At 42.3% G+C, this 21,717-nt stretch overlaps 2 protein-coding genes and 1 long non-coding RNA gene across 3 annotated transcripts; 1 reads left to right on the top strand and 2 right to left on the bottom strand.

Annotated features, from left to right (window-relative positions):
* Positions 1-1,374: 1,374 nt before the first annotated feature.
* Positions 1,375-2,917, bottom strand: LOC144704259 (ras-related protein RGP1-like). The gene is made up of 2 exons (XM_078576616.1): positions 2,598-2,917; positions 1,375-1,926 (listed from the first exon to the last, which is right to left on the bottom strand). Exons 1-2 carry the CDS (start codon positions 2,825-2,827, stop codon positions 1,473-1,475), a joined length of 684 nt encoding a protein of 227 aa, XP_078432742.1. The 5' UTR covers positions 2,828-2,917; the 3' UTR covers positions 1,375-1,472.
* On the top strand, positions 1,922-3,057 carry LOC144704268 (uncharacterized). Its single transcript, XR_013581782.1, has 2 exons — positions 1,922-2,145; positions 2,254-3,057. It is a non-coding gene; the product is annotated as an uncharacterized LOC144704268 (long non-coding RNA).
* Positions 3,058-4,090: 1,033 nt separating this feature from the next.
* LOC144714895 (inactive rhomboid protein) lies at positions 4,091-6,104 on the bottom strand. Its single transcript, XM_078589735.1, has 5 exons — positions 5,598-6,104; positions 5,258-5,476; positions 5,066-5,191; positions 4,667-4,789; positions 4,091-4,598 (listed from the first exon to the last, which is right to left on the bottom strand). The coding sequence occupies exons 1-5, from the start codon at positions 5,946-5,948 to the stop codon at positions 4,281-4,283; spliced, it is 1,137 nt and encodes a 378-aa protein (XP_078445861.1). The 5' UTR covers positions 5,949-6,104; the 3' UTR covers positions 4,091-4,280.
* Between the last annotated feature and the right edge of the window lie 15,613 nt (positions 6,105-21,717).

Consider the following 21,717-nt stretch of genomic DNA (forward strand, 5'->3'; position numbering starts at 1 on the left):
TAAACGTGCATTTAATTCACAGATATAAATATCATGTATATAAACCATGTTAAAGAACCAAATAGCCTGGGCGTCTTTTGCTTAAAAATTTAAACATTTTCCTCTAAATTTCTTAAAATTTCCAGCATTAAAAACATTAACTTACCCAATTAGTAATATACATATGTTAAATTTGCACTTAATTCACTAATATAAATAGTAGGTACACAAACCACGTTAAAGAACCAACTAGTGTCGGTATCTTTTGTTAACAATTTTTAAAAAATTCCTATAAATTTCTTAAATTTTCCAACATTAAAACATTCACTTACCCAATTAGTAATGTACGTATTTTAAATTTACACTTAATTCACTAATATAAATATTAGGTGTACAAACCACGTTAAAGAACCAACTTGTGCTGGTATCTTTTGTTAACAGTTTTAAAATATTTCCTCTAAATTTCTGGAATTTTCCAACATTAAAAACATTCACTTACCCAATTAGTAATCTACATATTTTAATTTGGCACTTAATTCACTAATATACATATTAGTTAAGTATTTTAGATATTCTTTAGTCCCCATAAAAAAATATTGGTTAAATGTTGCCCAATTAAGGATCAAAATTAATTTATGTGGACTTCATGTATAATTTTTTTTTCTCATATAGTTCTCCTACACAATTTTGTACAACATAAATTAATAGGGGCATTTCTCTAATATTTTCACACGCAGGCTTCGTTTGCGCGCGCAACGTAAACCATGTGCGGGATTTTAAACCTTAAATTTTTTTAGAAATATACCATATGGGGTTGCGACGGAATTCTAAAAAAATAGCCGGATCTCGGATAACGGATATGGTTATCAATATCCGGACATCGAAACCGATATCTGGATATCAATAACCATATCCGGTATCCGAGATTCGCCTCATCGGTTGATGATGGGTATCCGTCACCGATATCTGTCCAATCTTCAAATGACAGATACCGGCCAATATCTGATATCCAATATCAGGCACCGTCCCGGTTTTATTGCTGATATTGGAGATCGGTTGTCCGATAGCGGATATCGGACGGATATCGGTCAGGCGAACACTAATCTCAACCATCAGACGTGAATCTGATGGTTTTTCGTCCCTCTCTGATCGTCCATGATCTGAGACTTCCAGACGGGACGGTTTTTTGCTCCACGGGACAAAACTAGTCCCGTTTGGTCATCCCGGGATGAATATTTGTCCCGATTTCGTACATACCCATGGACGGGACGATTTTGTAGTCCCGGGACAAAAATCGTCCCGTTACGTCTCATTATGTTCAGTTATCTCAGAAGCAGCATCAGGACAGGGGAAGAAGAAGATACTCTTTCCCGCCTAAAAAATTCAAATATCTAGTTCGGAGAAAGTACCAAAATGCCCTTCATTGCAGACGAGTCCGTTTGTTCCCACAGTATAAAAAGCAAAGAGGGTGCGAAGCTGTGGACTCGTGGTATTCAGCTTGAGCAGCATCTGGAGGGGGTCGAGGAAGAGCTCGGAGCCGTGTCATTCCCGGAAACGGCGATCGATGTGCCGCTGAGGAGCCTGGATTTGCCGCCAGACTCGAATTCCTCGTTGGCGACGAGAGATTTCCTGGAGACGACGCGGTAGATCTCGGTGATCACGGCGAGGAAAGCGGCCTCGACGTTGGTGGAGTCCAGCGCGGAGGTCTCCATGAAGAAGAGGCTCTCGCGCTGCGCGAATTCCTCGGCGTCCTCCTCCGGCACGGAGCGCTGCGTGCTCAGATCTGCCTTGTTCCCGACGAGGACGATGGCGATGTTCTTGTCGGCGTGGCTGCGAAGCTCCTCCAGCCAGCGGGTGATGTGGTCGAAGGACTGGCGCTTGGTTATGTCGTAGACCAGCATCGCGCCTAGAGCCCCTCGGTAGTAGGCGCTCGTCACTGCTCTGTACCTGTTTGAAGCACCGCCAAGGAACAACGACGCGAATCACTTAATCTTTTCACGCCGAAGAATATCATTTTTGCGGTAAAATTGGCGAGAATAAATCCGTTTATCCGATTTGCAGGCGTCTGGTGGACGACAAGTGATCAACGGAAGGCAGAGGGGGACAAAATTCAGGCGCTGGATTACGATAATCGCGAATAGAAACTGAAGAAAGGCAATAAGTAAGGTCAGAATATTGTCTTCGAACATAGATTTATTTTTTTGACTCATTCAAATACATATGCACTGGCATTCTGAATTGTTAATTCCTCAATAATTGTTGATGCGTGATCAGCTTGCCGGGTGACTATTTTCTGTAATTTTTAACAAATGGAGGAAGAACGCGAATGGAAAATAATCCCTCGAACTTGATCCACTGATTAGCCTGCGTCCTAGAAGAAAATCGAGCCAAACACGGATAGATAACGCTGAATTTGTTTGAAATTTTATTTGCGTACGAGTATATTACGATCAAACTTCTTAATTGAAACTTGAAGCTAAATCTATGCTCATTACAATTGATCAACGATCGTGGACGAAGGAATAAAACTGTGCGTAATTGATTGCTCCAAACCAGAAGAACGTACTCCTCTTCCCGCAAAGGTTTCGGAAAGAAGAGAATTAAAGGATCAAACTAACCTCTCCTGACCGGCGGTGTCCCAGATCTGAGCCTTGATGGCCTTGCGATCAACGACGAGCGTCTTCGTCTGAAACTCGACGCCGATCGTCGCCTTGGAATCGAGGGTGAATTGGTTACGAGCGAATCGTGCGAGGAGCTGAGACTTTCCAACGGCAGAGTCTCCGATCAGAACGATCTTGAACACGTAATCGATCTTCTGACCTAAATCGCCTTTCAGATTCGTCGACATAGCCGGCCTCGCCTGCGAACTGCGATCCAAGCGACGAAAAATGGCGGCTGACCGCGTACGCGACGATCTCAGGAGATCTCATGAAACCCGTCGGACAGTTCATCGTCAATGAATAAATAATTACCCTGGCTTTTCTTTTGGTCAAATAATTCCACATATATTATTTTTTTTTGCCTAACTTTCTGCGCTGGAAATGAAGAATGAGTTTGGCTGATCGCCGGCTTTTTCTACTTTATGTTAAATGTAACTAAGGTTTAGATTACTTTTTTTGGAACTTTGGTAAAATTGGATCTTACTGACACTGTCAGTTCACGGGTTTATTGAAATTATGGTACAGGTTTCAGTCAGAACAGCAAACCGGACCAAAAACCATGCTAAGTGCAAATAATAAATAGTAATACTTTTTTGCGACATTTGAACCCAGGTTTTCCTATCATCTAGGTTTAAACACATCTGCCAACTGTACCACTACTCTTTTTTAAGACATGTATCATAAAAAAAAACACAAACATAAAAATTACTATTTAACGGCTCTTGAACTTATTCCGCTTCAGTACTTTTTTCCTCGTGAAGCCTTGTTTTTAGATAAGTTGCGCTCAAGTCTTTTTGATTTTCTAAAGAATCCATGATGTTTTATCTTTTTATAAATCTTTAAACCCAACATTTAATAATATTTTTTCAATTTTTTATTTAATTCAGTCCAGTTTTCATAACTAGACATGGTCTTGCTGTTCTGTTCGCTTATAACGAACAAAAAATTCGCACAAAAGAACGGCACAGGGGTCTGTTCGTTGTTCTGTTCTTTTTTTGTGCGAAAATTAGAACAGATGTTCTAACAATTCGCACAATCCGAAAAGAATTCGCACAAATTTGCACATGTTGTAAAATTCGCACAAACTTGCACAAAATTTGCACAATACAACCAAACTTCGCACAATTCGAACAAAATTCGCACACGGTAAAATTTGCACACATTGTAAAATTCGCACAATTCAAACAAAATTCGCACAATGGGTATAAATTCGCACAATTCGAACAAAATTCGCAGTGTTTAAAATTCTCACAATCTGAACCGCACAGGGGTCTGCGCGAATTTGTTTGTGTTCTGTTCAGAAAACCGAACAGAACGAACAATTTGCAAAAAGAGAACCGAACAACTATGTCTACCCATAACCAAACTTATAGGCTTTACCAAACTAAAACTAAGTAAATAAGTCTAGGTATAGATCAAATTTTTTTCCAAAAACCATTGCACCCATTGAATGAAATAAACACACATACTATACTAATTCTGATAGTGACAAGATGACCAATTCATAGCCAAATCAAAATTTGATTACAATCATCAGTTCTAGCCTAGCCTAAATTAGGAGTGGACTTTTCCCACTAGGGCTACAAGATGAGAAAACAGCCCAAATTGGGCCTTGCTTGAATCTTAGAAGAATTGAGAGAGCTAGAACCATCTTCTTCTTGGAGTTCGCCTGATCGAGTTGAGAAGATTAGAACTGTTTGAGCTGTTTCCAAGATCAAGCTGATCAAAGGAATCAGAAGAATCAGAGTCCGAGCCCGAAGGACTGCTACTGCTCATGTCGTAGAGGAGATTAGACGACATGGGTGGAAGTTTCATTTCGCCCAGGCTCGAAGAAGAAGAAGAAGACCTTCTCTGCCTCATGAACTGGATGAGCTTTTGCTCCAAGATGAGCATGTCCTTCTTCTGCTTACTGATCACCATGTTCTTCCTTCTGATGATATCTTCCAAATCTGAGATTCTCTGCAGAAATATAACAAAATTGGATCTACTTGATTTGAATTGATCCTTAAACAGGCTAAACGGTCTACCTTGGCGCTCGCAATGCTTGATTCCTTTGCGGAGGCAGCCAATTCTTTAATTGCCCCCTCCTTTTCCTCACACTCCCTCCGCAGATTATAGAAATCTGGCTCGGTGACGAAGGTTGAAAGCTGCTGAAACAATTATTACTTTGGTCAATATTATACAATGCGAGAGAATTAAGATGATGGTTTCTTCATACCACGCCATTGAGAGCGTGACATGATGTTTTATAATTTAAGCATCTTAATTTTTTATAAGGACGTTCAGGAGAATGCTTTGAAGTTGCGTCAATTAAGTTCTTTGGTGAAATTTATAAAGATGAGTTCAAATTTTCAGCTTCGGCACATTGGTTTTGCCTTGATGTTAGATACTAAATTGGAAAAATAATAAAGATCATGCATGAAAACCTGGACATCTGTAGAAGACGCGACACTTGCACAATAGGACAAGTCTGACATCCGGCGTTCATCTTGCTCCCGAGAAATAGGAACAACAAAGACGTCATCTTTTCCTGGGAGCAGCCCGGATGTTTTCTGCAGAACAAACTTCGATTAAAAACTTGGAAAGATCCACAAACAAATCAAAACAAATCCAGTTACCTCGTGCCCATCTGGCATAGCTTTCTCGTGATGATTCAATTTGAAGGAATGCTCACTGGCGCTGAGTTTTTCTTCATCTTCTTCGATTTTTTCATCCTCGGAGTATTCATCGTAAGTGGAAAACAGCGTTCCACCGCAGTCTCTGCCCCCACCATTGACGCCATTCATCTGGTCACACAGATCATCCAGTTTCTGTTGCATAGCCGCCAGCACCATATCCTAACAAACCAAAACATGCATGTTTGATAAACAAGAAACCCTAATTTTTTTCCAGACCGACGAGGAGGAGCAATGAAACCCTAAAGATGGAGTTGACACCAAAAAACCTAAGTTTACCGACCCGGACATGCACTGATTTCTGCAGCTGAGATATTTGCTTGAGTTTCTCTCCATTGGCGGCAGCGGCAGCAACAATGGCGATTGCGAGGACTCTCTGCAAGGGGCTGAACAGATCCCAAGCGAAGGATTCTTCAAAGTTTAGAGATCCGCCAATGGATTTGGCACAGGAGGTCTCTTCGGCTCCTTCGAGGCGGCCGTGAAGGGAGAGCCAGGACAGCTTCTTCCTCGGCCATGGATCTACCCTGCGAGCCTCGACGAAGCAGCTCTTGAGGCTCAGATCAGAGCGGAGAGAGAACGGAGTGGAGAAAGAAGAGATCGACGAGAGAGAACGGAGGTCTTGATCGCTGTCCATGGCGAGGGAGGAGAGGCGGAGAGGAGGTCCGATCGATCGACCTCTTCGAGGAGTGTGTTCTTCGTCGCTCGCGTTGTTGAGATTTTCAATGGAAAATGTTGACTTTTTGTTTGGATTTGCTCCTTTTCTTTTCAAATGCCTGGAATTGGCGGGAAAGAGCGCGAATTAGGACGATGCTCTGACAGTGCGGGGACGCGGACGGGACGGAAATGCTCTGATCGTCCCGTCTGCGAGGTTGGACGAAAACCGGGACGGAAATTCATCCCGAGACGAACGGACGGGACGGTTTTCGTCCACCCGGACAAAAAACTGTCCCGTCCGTTCGTCTCGGAATGAAATAACCATCCCATTCGCGTCCCTGCACTGATTCCGGACGTCGAAGGGGAAGATCTTCGTCCCGTCAATTGTCCATGTCCATGACAATTCAGAACTATAAATGCTTGATGCGACCTTCTGTATACCTAAAGTTCTAGTTTATACATTATTTATCTCTTTCTTTCTCTCTATTTCTCTCTCTAATCTTGGTGTAATATTGATGGAGCAATGTTGGAACTTAGGAGCAGAAGCGAGTGAGCAGGAGCGGATAAAAACGTGATAGGCTTAAGCTAAGCCTATCACGAGCAGCGTCGCTGCTTGATCGGCGGGGAGGAGCATCTCTATGGGAAGGACTGTTTAGTTTTAATTGTTTCCTTTTTCAACGGTCCTTACCTTGTTTTGGATCCACCTTCTTTTGGAGATGGTCGTTTGGTGCGGGGCGAATTTTCGCACATGTGATAAGCCTAAAAATGATGTGTAAATACGTCGTTAATTGGGCGTTTAGACTTATACAATAAAATTTATAAATACTCTTAATCACTAAATACAGTGTATAGCGCAAGCAAGGGGTCGAACCACAGGGAGGCAGCAAGCAATAACTTTTATCAAATTTTTAATAAATTAATTCAAGAATGAATTAAATTTGTAATTGATAAACCTTAATTATACTTAATGATGTTTTTAATTAATCAAAATTAAGTAAAAACTTAATTTTGATTTTAAATATTTTTGGTCAAAACACTCAAGATAGGATAATTTCAATTATAAAATGAGATTAATTCGAATTATTAATTTCCCAATTATTATAAAATTTTAAGACAATTTTTATGAATTAAAATTGGGAATTTAATAATCAAGAAGGGGGTTTTGAAATTGAACTTCAAGATGGATGAATTTTTGGGTGAATTTTATATTTAGGTTTTTTATATATTGAGTTAAATTTCCAAACAATCAAATTTGAAATCTAGAGAGAGAAAATAGACGAATTAACCTAGAGAGAGAAAGTGAAGAATTTGGGGAAAAGGTGAAATCCGATCCTAATTTTAAAATCTAAAAATGCAGAATTATTCCAAGTCTATTTAAAACTAAAGATTAAAAATCAGATCTCAAATCAGACTCAAATTGCAATGCTAATTTCATTCAAAACAACTTCTAGGGCAAGTACATTTCGCCCATGCCAAAGCGCTTTAGAATCTCTCATGAAGAAGTTTAAAATACAAATCAGAAACTTACAACTTTGAATGAAGAATCAAGATTTGTCGACTTCTAAAGCAACTCATGTGTCCTTCCTGGCCAAATCCTTGGGGAGAGCTTCAAAAAGTGAATTTCGCTCTTTTCCAGACCTCTATTTAAAGATCCAACCATCTGGATTGTAGAGGGGGAAAAGACAAATATGCCCTCAAAATTTCAGCCCAATCAGACGTCTAGATCTCAAGATATAAATGTTTTATTGAGGATTAATCCAGGCCGTTAGATCTTTTATTTCTCTTCAAAATATCTCATAAAATGCCCTTTTCTTATTGGTTGATGCTTTTATTTTCATTTTCCCCCCTTCTCGGATCGCATTGTGACATCTTTTGCGCGCTTCAAAGGGTCACAATCATCGCGAAATGATTGCCTCGTTTGAATGAACAAGAGAACGCCACGTCGCCCTTTAACTAAGTATTTAAGGCCCTATAAAAAATATTTCTTCAATGAAATGAGGTTAAATACCATGTAAAAATAATAAAAGATTAGAAGCAATAATAAAATCAAAGTATAAGACGTTTATCTCCATTTATCTATGATAACATGCAAATATGATCATTAAAACACATAAATATAATGTAATCAATGAAACATGATAATTTTCAAATTATCAACATGTCGTGCAAATTTTTGCTCGCAAAAAACCCCCTGTGTGAGATGTGCGGTGCAAAGTTGTGTGGTAATTCACACCGCACATTGCACAAATGATTGTGGGAGAGAGTGAGATAGAGGAGCCAGCGTGAGAGAGAAAAATGATAAGGAAAGAGAGAGGGAGAGAGGAGCTACAAATTTGACATGGAGGGAAGAGTGAGCGGGAGAGAGAAGAGTGAGAAAGAGGAAGAGGGCGGAGATAGAATGAGAGTGAGAGGGAGAGAAGCAATAGAGAGAGAAGCTACAAAGAGTGAGAGGGAGAGAAAAGAGCGATAGAAAGAGAGAGAAAGAGGGAGAGATACGAGGGAGAAAGAACAAGAAAAGCAGAGAGAAAAGCGATAGAAAAAGAGCGAGGAACGAAAGAGAGAGAGAAGAGTGTCACATAGAAAGAGAAGGGCGATAAAGGGAGAGAGAGAAGGAGAGAGACGAGGGAGCGAGAGTAAGAAAATAGCACAAGAAGCTGAGAGAAGATCGATAGGAGAGAGAGGGAGAGAGAGGAACGAGTGAGAGAAGGGCGATAGAGAGAGAAAAAGGAGAGAGAGGGATTGAGAGTAAGAAAAGAGCACAAGAAGATGAGAGAAGAGAGATAGAGAGAGAAAGAAGGAGAGAGAGGAACCAGTGAGAAAAGAGTGCGATAGAGAAAGAGAAGGGCGACAAAGAGAGAAAGAGGGTTAGAGAGGAACGAGAGAGAAAGAGAGAGAGAGAGAAGACCTCACTTGTGACTCTCTTAAAAAATTCACACATTTCTCACATCTTCACCGCATGAAGGTCGGTGTGATGTGTGGTGCAATTCCTGTACACGCTGTGCGAAGTGCGGTGCGAATTTTGCACACTTTGCAATCGATCGCACGGAAGGACCATCTATACCTTTTTTTATTTCTCTCTTCTAAATAAGAGAATGTAGAAGACTTGCATTGAACAAGATCTTTCTGACTCAATAGAAGCTCTTGTGTTTGTCTTCTCCAAATCATCGTCACTTCTTGTATTCAAATTTTAAAGCTATCTATCTATCTATCTTTTTTTATCAAAATATTTTTCACATTGATATGAATGTGGTGTTACAGAGTATAATATGCCTTTTGGGAAACCACATGGAGGTAGGAGTGTAGAATGTGGTGGGTGCTTTACATTAACTGGAACACTCTACCGCTTGCTGGGTTGAATGTTGCTAAAGATGGCAGTTGCATTGATAATTCCTTCTTGGTTTGCTTAGTACAGTTAGGGGTGCATTGATTTCACTATATGTCCAAGAGAGAAGTTTATTGAATCCACTCGAGTAACTTCAAAATTTATGGAAATCTGAGATACACAAGAAAGGTCGAGTGTATTCTCTTAAACAGTTAATGAGGTAATGATAACTAATGCAATGATATGGTGAGAATGATAATGATTTTGAGAATGATAATACAATTCAAATTTGATCTAACTGCCCACTTGGATCATATTATTAAAGACGTCCTGCTAGCATTATTATAGTCCTAATCCTTGCGAAGGGAATGGCGATTGATGAAGATCAGTCATGACACAATGGGTACATGGCTTCACAACTTTAAAGCACTAAAATATATTCTAAAATCTGTATTCAATTAAACGAAGGCCAAAATGTACAAATAACAATATATTTTGACTTAGAAAAAACATATCTTGAACAAATTTATGTTGAAAGAGTCAACAAAAATCATATTCTGACTCAAAAAGTTATATTTTTCATAATTTGCACCCATAAAAATCTCAAAAAATATATAAATACAAAAAATCAAAATATCATTCTGAAAATAAATTTAATCATTTTAAGCTTTATAAGATACATATATAATTAATTTTATGCAAATAAATATTTAAATATGGTCACATTAAGCTACTAAAAATACATGTTATCAGTAACCTTACTCCTAGAGTTGCTTCTTCTCATCAATGAAACTGCTTCTTATCAATAACCGTTTATTTGCTTCACAACTTTTGCTCATTGTGCTTTACATTTGATTTATTATAAAAGCAGGTCAAGAACAGCAAATAATCCAATTTTTGTTGCATACACGGATTTCATAGATGGAAGGTTTTCCTCTAAAAAGTGAAGAGCTGGTCTATTTTTATTGAAAGTTGTAGAAAAGGGCAAGTCATTGTGTAGGCAAAATCTATAGTTTCGGATCGTCACAGACATGGACGATGGACGGGACAAGACAACTTTAGTCCTGTCCAATGTCCGGATTCAGTGCAGGGACGAAGGACGGGACGAATTTTCGTCCGACGGTAAGAAAACCTTCCCGTTCAGTCCTCCTGGGACGAATTTTCATCGTGTTCCTCGTCCCAGACAATAAAACCCCAATTTATATTTTTAATATATTAATATACATTTTTCTAACTTTTTTAGGGAATTACAGAGGAGAGAGAATGCGAAGGGGCATAGGTACAAATATTTCTGAGCGGTGTTGGTTTGTACGCACGTAAAAAAATAGGGGCTTTGATACAAATTGTCATTGTGAGGCCACGTGGCTACATCTCAATTGTCAGATGTGAATCTGGTGGTTTTCTGTCCAGATTCATCCGTCCAATGTTTGAGACCTCCGGACGAACGGTTTTTTCGTCCCATGGGACAAAAACCGTCCCGTCCGGTGGTCCCTGGGACAAAATTCTATCCGCATCCTTGGACAGGATGGTTTTATCTTCTTGGGATGAAAAAATCGTCACGTCCTTATCCCTGCACTATAGCAACAGCATGCACATTTGCGTGGGTTTTCATTCAGGAAAACGCCAATGTTATACTTTTTTAGAGTGTAAAACTTGATTTTGAAAGGACCATCCCCCTAGAGGGATTTAGGGATTTAGGGTAAGGTAGTTTCCCTTAGAAAAATTCCATGTTTTTCAAAAGGAGAGAGAACAAGAGATAGATGGAGAAGGAGTGGGAAGAGAGAGGAAGAGAGAGATAGAGAGAGAGAAAGAGGGAGATCTATATAGATAGATAGAGAGACATAGAGGGATATATATAGATAGAAGGGATCGGGGATTTGGACAGATCGTTCGGATGTTCGATCGGATCGGGCATTTGAACCATCAAATCAGGACACGGATCTGTCCAGTTCAGATCCGATCCGAACACGATCTGCACGTCTGTTCGGATCAGAATTTTCGAATAAGATGCCTATTTGGATCGAATGTTTGAATACGATCAGATTCGAACACGTTGTTCGAATCGGATTGAATCAAATGATCGAATCCAGCGGCGCCCAGCACCGGCCAGTGACTGCCCAGGGCCGCCAGCGCCCGCTAGCAGCGCCCAGCGGTCGCCAGCTCCGGCTAGCAGTCTCCCAGTGCCAGCCAGCGGCCTCCTAGCATCGTTGGGCGCCGTTTGCAGTTTCTGGGCGGTCGCTGGCCGATGCTAGGAGGCTGCTGGCCGGCACTGGGAGACCGCTAGCCGGCACTGGCGACCGCTGGGCGCCGCTGGCCATTTGTTCAAACTTGTTCGAACAAATGGCAATCAAACACAAACGAACCAAATTGTTCATTTGAAACTTTCGATCAAACACGGACAAAGGGTCTTTTCGATCAAAAGATTCGAACAGATTGTTTGAATCTGCATTTTTTTGTCTGAATATTTCGTTCGAGATTAGAATGATCTGATCCAATCCGATCCCCAATGCCTAAGAGATAGATAGAGATAGAGAGAGAGGGAGGGGGAGAGAGAGAGGGAGGGAGAGAGAGAGAGGGAGGGAGAGGGAGGGGGAGAGAGAGGGAAGGATGGGGAGAGAGGGAGAGGGGAGAGAGAGAGAGGGGGAGAGAGAGAGGGAAGGAGGGGAGAGGGAGAGGGAAGGAGGGGGAGAAAGGGAGAGGGGAGAGAGAGAGGGGAGGGGAGAGAGAGAGGGAAGGATGGAGAGAGAGGGAAGGAGGGAGGGAGAGAGAGAGAGAGGGGAGAGAGAGGAAAGGGGGGAGTGAGAGAGGAGGGAGAGGGAGAGAGAGAGGGGGAGGGAGGGAGAGAGAGGGGGGGGGGGGGAGGGAGAGGAGGGAGGGGAGAGAGAGGAAGGAGAGAGAGGGGGCGAGAGAATGGGAGGAGAGAGAGAGGGAGGGAGAGAGAGAGGAGGGAGAGAGAGAGGAGGAGAGAGGGGAAGGAGGGAGAGAGAGAGAGAGAGAGGGAGAGAGAGAGGGAGGCATAGAGAGAGAGAGGGAGGCATAGAGAGAGAGAGGGAGAGAGAGAGCGGGAGGGAGAGAGAGAGAGCGGGAGGGAGGGAGGGAGAGGGGGAGGGCGGGAGAGAGAGGGGGAGGGAGAGAGAGAGAGAGGGAGAGAGGGGGAAGGAGGGAGAGGGAGAGAGAGAGAGAGAGAGAGAGAGAGAGAGAGAGAGAGAGAGAGAGAGAGAGAGAGAGAGAGAGAGAGAGAGAGAGAGAGAGAGAGAGAGAGAGAGAGAGAGAGAGAGAGAGAGAGAGAGAGAGAGAGAGAGAGAGAGAGAGAGAGAGAGAGAGAGGGAGGGAGGGAGGGAGGGAGATATATATGGGAGAGGAGGGAGATATATACATCTATATACAGATAGAAATATAGAGAGAGGGAGGGAGAGATAGAGATATATATATATATATATAAATAGATACATAGATAGAGATATTTATATAGATAGAGAGAGAGATTGCTAGGGATCGACAGATTGAGAGAGAGGGAGAAATAAAGATATATGTAGATAGATAGAGTGATATATTTGGATAGACAGAGAGAGATTTGTATAGATAAAGGGATTTATATACATATAGATAGAGTGATAGAGAGATATATAGATCGAGAGAGAGATTTTTACATATAGATATAGAGAGAGGAAGAGATAGAGATATATCTAAACAGATAGAGAGAGATGTATATTTAGATTGATAGAGAGAAATTTATAGAGATAGGTAGACACAGAGACGATCGAATCTACGGTTTGATCGTCTTACAACCCGATAAATGACAGAACGATTAATTAGATTGTCGGGGCCCAGCAAACATAGAAAAATAAACTCTCCCCTTCCTCGGTAGGAGGAAGCGAACCTCTCGCTTTCTCTGTCCATATCGTGACCTCTCTCTCTCTCTCTCTCTCTCTCTCTCTCTCTCTCTCCTTCTCGCGACCCATCACTGCCAACATCGAAATATGTGGTGCTTACTTTGAGGGCTTGGCACATAAGCCAAACTTCGTTCCCCCACAACAGGGACGGTCTCAGTCTATTCCTGGTCCGACCGAGCTCCTTCGCACTGAGCTGTCGTGATCTAAATATACGACGTGCCAACTTATGACCCGTCGAGAGGACGAAAATTTGGTAGATTATCGCAGGAAGTGTGAACACAATCATACATACCGATGTTCCCTTCTCACTAAAAATTAACGTCAACCATCTACTGAGAAATATTTATCACCACTAACCTATATTTTATTCTTCAGCGAACAGGACGAGAAAAAATCGGCGCAAAAAGAATTTGTGGCGGCATAACCTTATAGTAGTTGCAGACAAAGAGATCGCCGCGTCTCTTACGTATGGAAAGCCAGAAATAAAATTTCCGCTTGCATTCTTCGCCGTAATAACATAAAATCAAAACATAAATTAATCTTCATGTCCCCAGCCACGCCCGGGTATAATTCAACAAAATGACTGATTAATTATTCGCAGTGTTCCTCCAACCTGTGTATCGAAACGCATAATTCGCAAGGCAAGGGACGATATAAACGATAAAAACTGACGAGAACGAAGAGAAACGACGAACAACCAGTCGGTTTCTGTACAATGCGAGCCTTATTTTGCACTAAAACAAGAAGAACAGAAGTCCGGCTCAGAGAGCAGAAGTCGACCGGCGTTCACTAAAGAACGGAAATCTTTCCGTTATTGGCCGCCGTCCATTGATAGCAGTTTCCAGAGCTACGGCCTCGGAGGACGCCGATGGAGAGCTGGCGACCGTCCGATCCTCGCCGGCGGCAGGAGCGCCGCCCGATCCGCCTCCTGCGCGGGGAGAACCTTCGAAGGGGCTCCACCTGTCGAGCGCGAAGGGATCGAAGATGCTACTCCCCCTCAATCGCCCCGAGAATCGCGCCTGCGGGGCCATCGCGCGGGGAGCGAAGAGGACGACGCGCCGGTGCTGTTCTAGATTCTATCCAAAGCCGCGGATAGAAGGCTATTTATACAAACGCAAAAAATCAAGAGTCCACCGGATGGACGGTGGACATTGACCCGCCTGTTACGATCAACGGCGAGATGATGTCAATAGACTCGCCTTCCTTGTGGTCTTTGGACGGACACGTGGATATTAGAGTCCGCTGGTATTTTCTCCTGCCCACATATTATTTTTCTGGCTGTGAAAAATCGCAATAATTTAGAAATTACAAAGTGGGTCCCGCATGACGTGGCGGCTTTATCCGTTCGTCTGCCACGTCCCCTTTTGTTAAAAAAAGTAAATGAAAATATTTACACCAGCATTTTCCCAATTAAGATAATATTCTAGAGGGTTGCCTTATTTTTATTTCTCTGAGGAAAGGGCTGAAACAAGGTATTTGATGGGTGTTACGATTTGGTGGATTTTGTTTCTTTTTGTTGTTTTCATCGGAATATGATAAGATATTTGATGTTTCCTCCCGTCAATAATAGAAACATCTCGAATCCCTTCCGGGGGTATTTTCATTTTTTTTTATTTTTCTTTCTTACATTGTATTTATCTTTGGGCATGTCAAGGCGTAGTACGATCTATGATTTTCTGGCTTGAGATATAATTAACGGAACCACCATTCATTGGAAAACATTAAAATTCATCAGTTTCTCCGCGAATTTCCATATCTTAATCCTATTCCACGCGCGTACCTTCTCTAGGTTAACTGTTGTTAATTTGACCTACATGGTAGGGCAATCAAATCCATCATTTGCATAAATAAAAAAAGTCTAAGGGACTCAGATTCAAATATCTCCCCTCCTGTTTACATATGAACAGAGCAAGACTGCCATTCACTGCACCTCTAAGTTTTAAAAGAACAACACTGCTGAGCCAAAGTCAGGTTCAGGCCAGAATTTGAATTCCAAATCACAGAGAGTTTTAAAATGTAGGAATAATTCCAACATACCTCTTTCCCTCTCCCTCTCCCGTCTGCCGTTAAACTCATAGCATGTCATATAACGAACTTAAAGCACAACAATTATTAAACTGCTATAAATTAACATTATATGAAATATTTTATGAGATTATTGTGTGATAACATTCTACATATATGTTCAAACTTGAATTTGTTTGAAAGCAAATTCAGTCTGAAATGTATAGTTAAACTAATCATAAGTCTAATTACATCAATCACTAGTTAGACCCTTACATATATAATTATTAGCCATTCTTAAAATCTAGAATAAGAAGATTCAGTTAGAACCTTTCAGATAGGACCACTCATCATTAAATTCAATTTACACAACTTCACCTGATATTCCATTAATATGTGCATATGTTTAGTCCCATTTAAATTTCTATTACAGCCTCAGACCAGAGAGTCAGTGTTAATTGAAGAAGATGTAACATGGATGTGACAAGGGAGTTGATGAAAACATGAAAGATGAAGATGGATGTGGATACTGTGAATAAAGGAATTGTTAATGGCATGCAAGAATATGAAAATTGAGGCTCTTCTTGACGATGATAATGTAGAAAAAGGACAAAGGCATTAGTCCAAAAGAACGAGAAGATACAATTACACTGTCTTCACATGCCCAATGAGCCAAGTAGGGATTATCTTCACAAGTCGTGATTAGGATGCAACTTCTTTAATACTTTGCTCAAAGATTTAAGAACATACCCTTATGAGATTTCAATGAAAAAATTCTACTCTAATCATACTTAGGGAAAAAACGTTAACGATGGCTCTTTATAAATTTGTGGGGAAGGTCTATTTAGAGATCCAAGGTGGATAGAGGAGGTTAAGACTGTAATACCCTTAAAATTTCACCCAATAACTTGATATAATGCCTTTGTCCTTTTTCTACATTATCATCGTCAAGAAGAGCCTCAATTTTCATATTCTTGCATGCCATCATTTGAACCATACTCTACCATATGGACTTGAAAAAGGTAAAAACTTAAAGGGAATTTTGATGCATTAAATGCTTTTACCCATCATCAAATTGCAATGTGTTATGTCAACATTCTTTAAATCACATTAAATGCATTTTTTTGATATGATGGATGGATACAGGAGTTAAAGACATATGTACCCCTAAAATTTCAGTGCAAAGCTCATTCTAGAGTGTTAGATATCACGAATTGATGTTGGATCGAGCACAGGCATTGTCTTTGTAACAGATCTTGAGTGTGGCTTGAGATCCTTGGATTTCCCAAAAATTAAACACTGAGTGTACCTTGTGGGTAACTTGTTCCATCCTTGACTTTGCTGTTCCGAGATCGTTATGAAGCCGTTCACGCGTCCAACCTCTAGAAATATCCACACAATCACTCGACGCTTGGATATCTACGTCTTCTTCTTCAACTCTTCTAAAAAATCTAGAAAATCTTCTCACCATGAAGACAATCTCCTTGGATGAGTTGAGAAGAGAGAGGAGAAAGGGAGAGGCTCTCAAATCTGGTTGGCTTGGGTGCTTAAAATGAATGCCCCTTCCCTATTTGTATTTTACTTTAAGTTTTTCTCAAAAACCATAAAAAGTAAAATATACCCCCCATTTCCATTATGAGCTTATGTGTGTGATAATCTACGCCTATGTATTGTTCTAGTTGATAACTTTAGTGAACCCATAACAGTTATTGACCAACCTTATTAATTAACTATATCAACATATAGATTAATCAAATATGGATCAATTAAAACCAATCAATAGGCTAAGTTTCAGGCTGTGGGGTGCCAAGCTGCACCTCGTGCTCTAGAAGATACCGAGTAGTGTTGAACTCTCTCATGGAACCTTTACTGTCATCGGTTATCGTATATGTATAATCCATCACCTGTGCGAGACTCTCAAACGACTTAGGGCTTGGTTTATCGTCAAACCCTAATCCATCATTCGACTAGTACTGAAGTGTAACGGGGATCATTGGAGAACTCCAACAATATCCCCACTACCCTGGCAAGGGGTTTTCTACATCTACTTCATTCAATCGATCTTCTCTTATACCGAGGGTAGATGATCCCACCTTGACAACTTAATCGTCTTCGTGAGCTTCTTACTACATCCGAGCTACGACTTGTTTGAACCCCATGATTAGAGGCTCGTAAGTCATAGTCAAAATGTAGTCGTCCAATCATGAGATGTTTGTGATGTCTCAGGCTAGTGAATCACTTATACAATCGTGACATGACTCAACCTGATTGACGTTATAATACCATTCAGGGATTCGAATGAATCAATTCAATGAACTCTTTCTCCAAAGAGCACCCACTATCTGTACTTAATGTCGTCACACTAATAGCCACATTATCAACTATTCATATCATATAAGTAGGATCTTCTAGTGCTATTCTATTTGTATAATTTGATGTCCATCTCGAATATCCATCGAATATAAATAATTAGAATACATGTTTAAAGACTAGTGATCACTGTATTATGATCTCATCATAATTCACTATATCATTTCATGTATTCATGGACTTCATTATAAACATCAAACTAAAATAATAATGAACTTAATATTTATTCAATGAACTTAAATAAACATGGTAGTGTGATTGGCTTGATGGCCACATAATAACCATCACTAATGGGCTTTAGCATTACTAGGTCATGGGCTAGGAAATAACGCGATCCCGATGATACAAATGTTGTGTTCGGTCATTGTGATTGATGTGGTTCAAACACGATTCACACATCAAAATACTAACAACACACTGATTGTTACACTAATACCATGAATTTTATGTTTATTTTTATACCATGATTATATATTTGTGTTATCAAGCTCAAAGTTAATGAATATATTTTTAGGATGATATTATGAATTTATAAATTGTGGGGTATTTTTAAGGATTTTTATGAATATATTATTAGTAATTTTTTAGTCTGAATATATTTTTATTTTCTAAAATCAAATTGACTAAGAAAATAGTTTCCTTAATTATAGTAAATATTCTGAATGTTGTGTGTGAATTCGAATATATTTAATGGAATTTAGCCACTTTGAATATGAGCTCGCCACATGTTGAAATGTTATTAATATGGATTGCAATTAACCATTGGCTACAGCCAATCAGAAATATGACCAATGATTGGTCTCCCAGTCATCACAAAAGGTGCCATTATTACATCTAAATCGTGATACCATAGTGACCATTGTTTATTCACATTTCCCTTTTAATATGGTGCTTGTAGATCTTGAAAAATGAAATAAATCATCCAGTTTGAATTAAGATTGAATGTGAATTCAGAGACTGAGAAAGCAGATATATGTGGACGTTTGAAAGATGGAACATTTCATTTATAGTAAGTTTGATTTTGGAATTCAAAGACTTTTATGGAAAATGAAGATCGTTATTTGGGAAGGGTGCATATTTTCATCAAAGAAACACATCATGGTTTAAACACATGAAAATATGAATGGAAAATATCTTTAAAATCCAATGTGTCTGTTTTAATGGCTAAGGAATAACCTGGAGGTGGGGAAGGAAAGAATTAGGTTATCTAGCTGTAATATTTTTATTATTATTACTGTTTCATTAACTTAAGTTTTTTCTTCGTGGGAAATGAGGTAGAGGGGGGACCATCCAGCCTTACAAGCATATCGTCTATGTTTTTTTTTTTTGCATGCGCGTGTATTCGTTTTTCCTTTTTACCTAATTGGGCCCTCCCTTTAAACTTTTGGGCCTTCATTCCTTTTTTCTAAGGAAGAAGGCCCATATTTCCCCTATAAGAGGGGAGGGGTGTCCATCGAAAGAAAAAAGAGAGCCAGTGAAAAAGAAAGATTTGAAAATGTAGTGCTTTGTGTTTTTTTGGTTTTATTTTAGGTGTCTTTTATTAGGTTTAAAGTTTGAGTTATTTATGGGATTTCCCCTACAAGAGAGAGAAGGGTTAGAGCACCCATCGTTACTTCGCCGGAGCACCGCTGTCACCTTCGCCGGCGCCGACGCCGCCGCACCCCTGTGTATCCGTCATCGTCAGACCAGGCCACAGACCCACGGCTGCAGCCGCAAGTCACGACCGCAGCTGCCTGGAGGCAGCAACAGCTGCCCGCAACAGCTGTCTCCACGAGTAGCGCCTGTCTCCGCTCGCAGTGGGAGTCGCCGCGCGCAGTGGGCGTCGCCGCTCGCAGTGGGCGTCGCCGCCGCGATGGGCGCCGCCGCCGCATGGCGTCGCCGCCGCAGCGGGCGCCGCCGCCGCAGCGCGCCGCCGCCGCAGCGGCGCGCCGCCGCAGTGGGCGCCGCCGCCGCAGCGGGCGCCGCCGCAGCGTCGCCGCCGCAGCGATGGCGTCACCGCCGCAGCAGCGCCCAGCCGCCGCAGGGCGCAACCGCTCACATCGGGCGCCACAGCCGCTCGCAGCTGCTCCCAAGGGCCGCAGCTGCTCGCAGGGTCCGCAGCCGCTTGAAGCGGCCGTAGCCGCTCGCGGTGGCCGTAGCCGCTAGAGAAACCGCAGCCACTCAGAGCGGTCACAACCGTCAAAGCAGGCCGCGGCTGCCAGGGTGACCGTAGTCGCCGGAGCAGGCCACAGTCGCCAGAATGACTGCAGTGGTCGGGGCAGTCCCAACCGCCCGCAGCGGCCGCAGCCGCCTAAAAGGGCTGCAGTCACCTGCAACGGCCACAACCGCCAGAGCCGCCGTAGTGGCCGTAGCCGCGCTCAGCAGCTGTAGCTGCCTCAACTACCTCAGGCCGTGCCTTGGCCGCCTCCAGCCACCTCAGCCGACCATGACCACCCTTGGCTCCCATCGTCGCCTCGGCCAAACTTGACCGCACTTCAGCCGCCCCAGACGCCCGCAGCCCTCAGCCGCCCATAGCCTCCCTTGACCGCCTCGACCACTTCAGGCCACCTCGTCTGCCCTTGTCAACTGCCTCAACGGCCTCAGGCCGCCACGGCGGCATCTGACTGCCTCGGGTGCCTTTGGCTGCCTCAGCTGCCTCTGGTCGCCTCGTCCGTCTGCGTCAGCTGCCTCAACTGCCTTGGCCGCCTCCGACCACCCTCGGCCGCCCTCGTCACCTCGGCCAAACTCGACCTCACTTTAGCCGCCCTCCGTTGCCTCGAACGCCCGCAGCCCTCAGCTGCCCAAGGCCTCCCACGACTGCCCTCGACTGTCACCTTGGCTGCCCTTCTGCCATCCTCGGCTGCCCCTTAGCCACCCTCAACCTTCATGTGCTGTCGCCGACCGTAGCACCACGCTTGCCTCTGAGCCCATCGTTGTGCCAAGCTGTGCCGTCTCTGTCCTCAACTCTACGCTCGCCTCCAAGATTGTCACTGCGCTTAGTTGCTCCATCGTCCTTGATACCGCGCTCGCCTCTGAGCCCATCACCATGCCTAGCTGCACCATCACCATCCTCGCCACCGCGCTTGCCTCCGAGCCCGCTGCCGTAGTTACACACGCGCACACGCGTCTAGTGATCCCTATAGTAGTTTTGAGGAGTGCAATTGCCGGGCTTCCGCCATCGTCGCTTCACCATAGCGAAGTACATGCCACCACAAGATGAGCCGCCACCGTTGCCGCTAATGTCTACCTCCATTTGCCGATAGATAGAATTAGTTTGTCACAACCAACGACATCGTAGCGACGCCTAACGTCGTCGTCGTTGAGGTTCGATGTTCACCAGTCACTGTTACCTACCTGACAGCCCTGTGCTGCCATGCTACTGATCAGCCCTCCTCCCCATCTGGTGTAACAAGAGTCGTTCGATCCCGATGAGTCGTGTTACATCATATTGGTATTAGCCCTCCTGTAAAAGGTTGGTAAACCCGGAGACATAATTATTATTTTTAAACAATTTAGGCTAATCTTTAATGTTTTTTGGGGGTTATTAGTCCTGAGGTGATGGTGTGCTGGATACACTAAAAGTTGTGGTAAAATTACACAATTGAGAATTTGAGTTGAATCAATACAATTTATAAATCTATATTCATAAATAATTTAATTAGCTAGTGAGGAGAAGGGTCCTCTATAGAGGGAATGGATGTTAACGAAAAAATGATCTCAATTGGGTGACATCATGAAGATGATAAGAATCATGTTTAGTGTACACGGTAGTGAATGCATGATGAGAGTGAATTATAAAATGCGACATGGCTAATTAGTTTTATAATAATTAGGGATTAAGATGGATGATAATGGAGAAACGAGATGGGATCATGGTGATAGTGCGGTAGGTGGTGGATATGGTGAATAATATTGAGATGCGATGATGAGTGGAGTAAGGAGATAGTAATGTTGGCTTAAATGGGAAAGACAAAGGTAGGTTATGAGATTGTGATGGTGGAGGAGGAGTTATGAAATGGATGAGAGTGGATGCGACTAGATGATGACAGAGAGGAGGAATGATGGTAAGAGATGAAGGTGATGGATGGCGAAAATGGTTAAACTAACTAAATGTGTTGGGGAATATTCAATGTAAGGCTAAAGGCTAATCTTAATTCTACATATTCTGCCAAAATCATGTT

The sequence above is a fragment of the Wolffia australiana genome, chromosome 1 (assembly GCF_029677425.1).
Source record: "Wolffia australiana isolate 7733 chromosome 1, ASM2967742v1".
In the NCBI taxonomy this organism is placed as follows: domain Eukaryota; kingdom Viridiplantae; phylum Streptophyta; class Magnoliopsida; order Alismatales; family Araceae; genus Wolffia; species Wolffia australiana.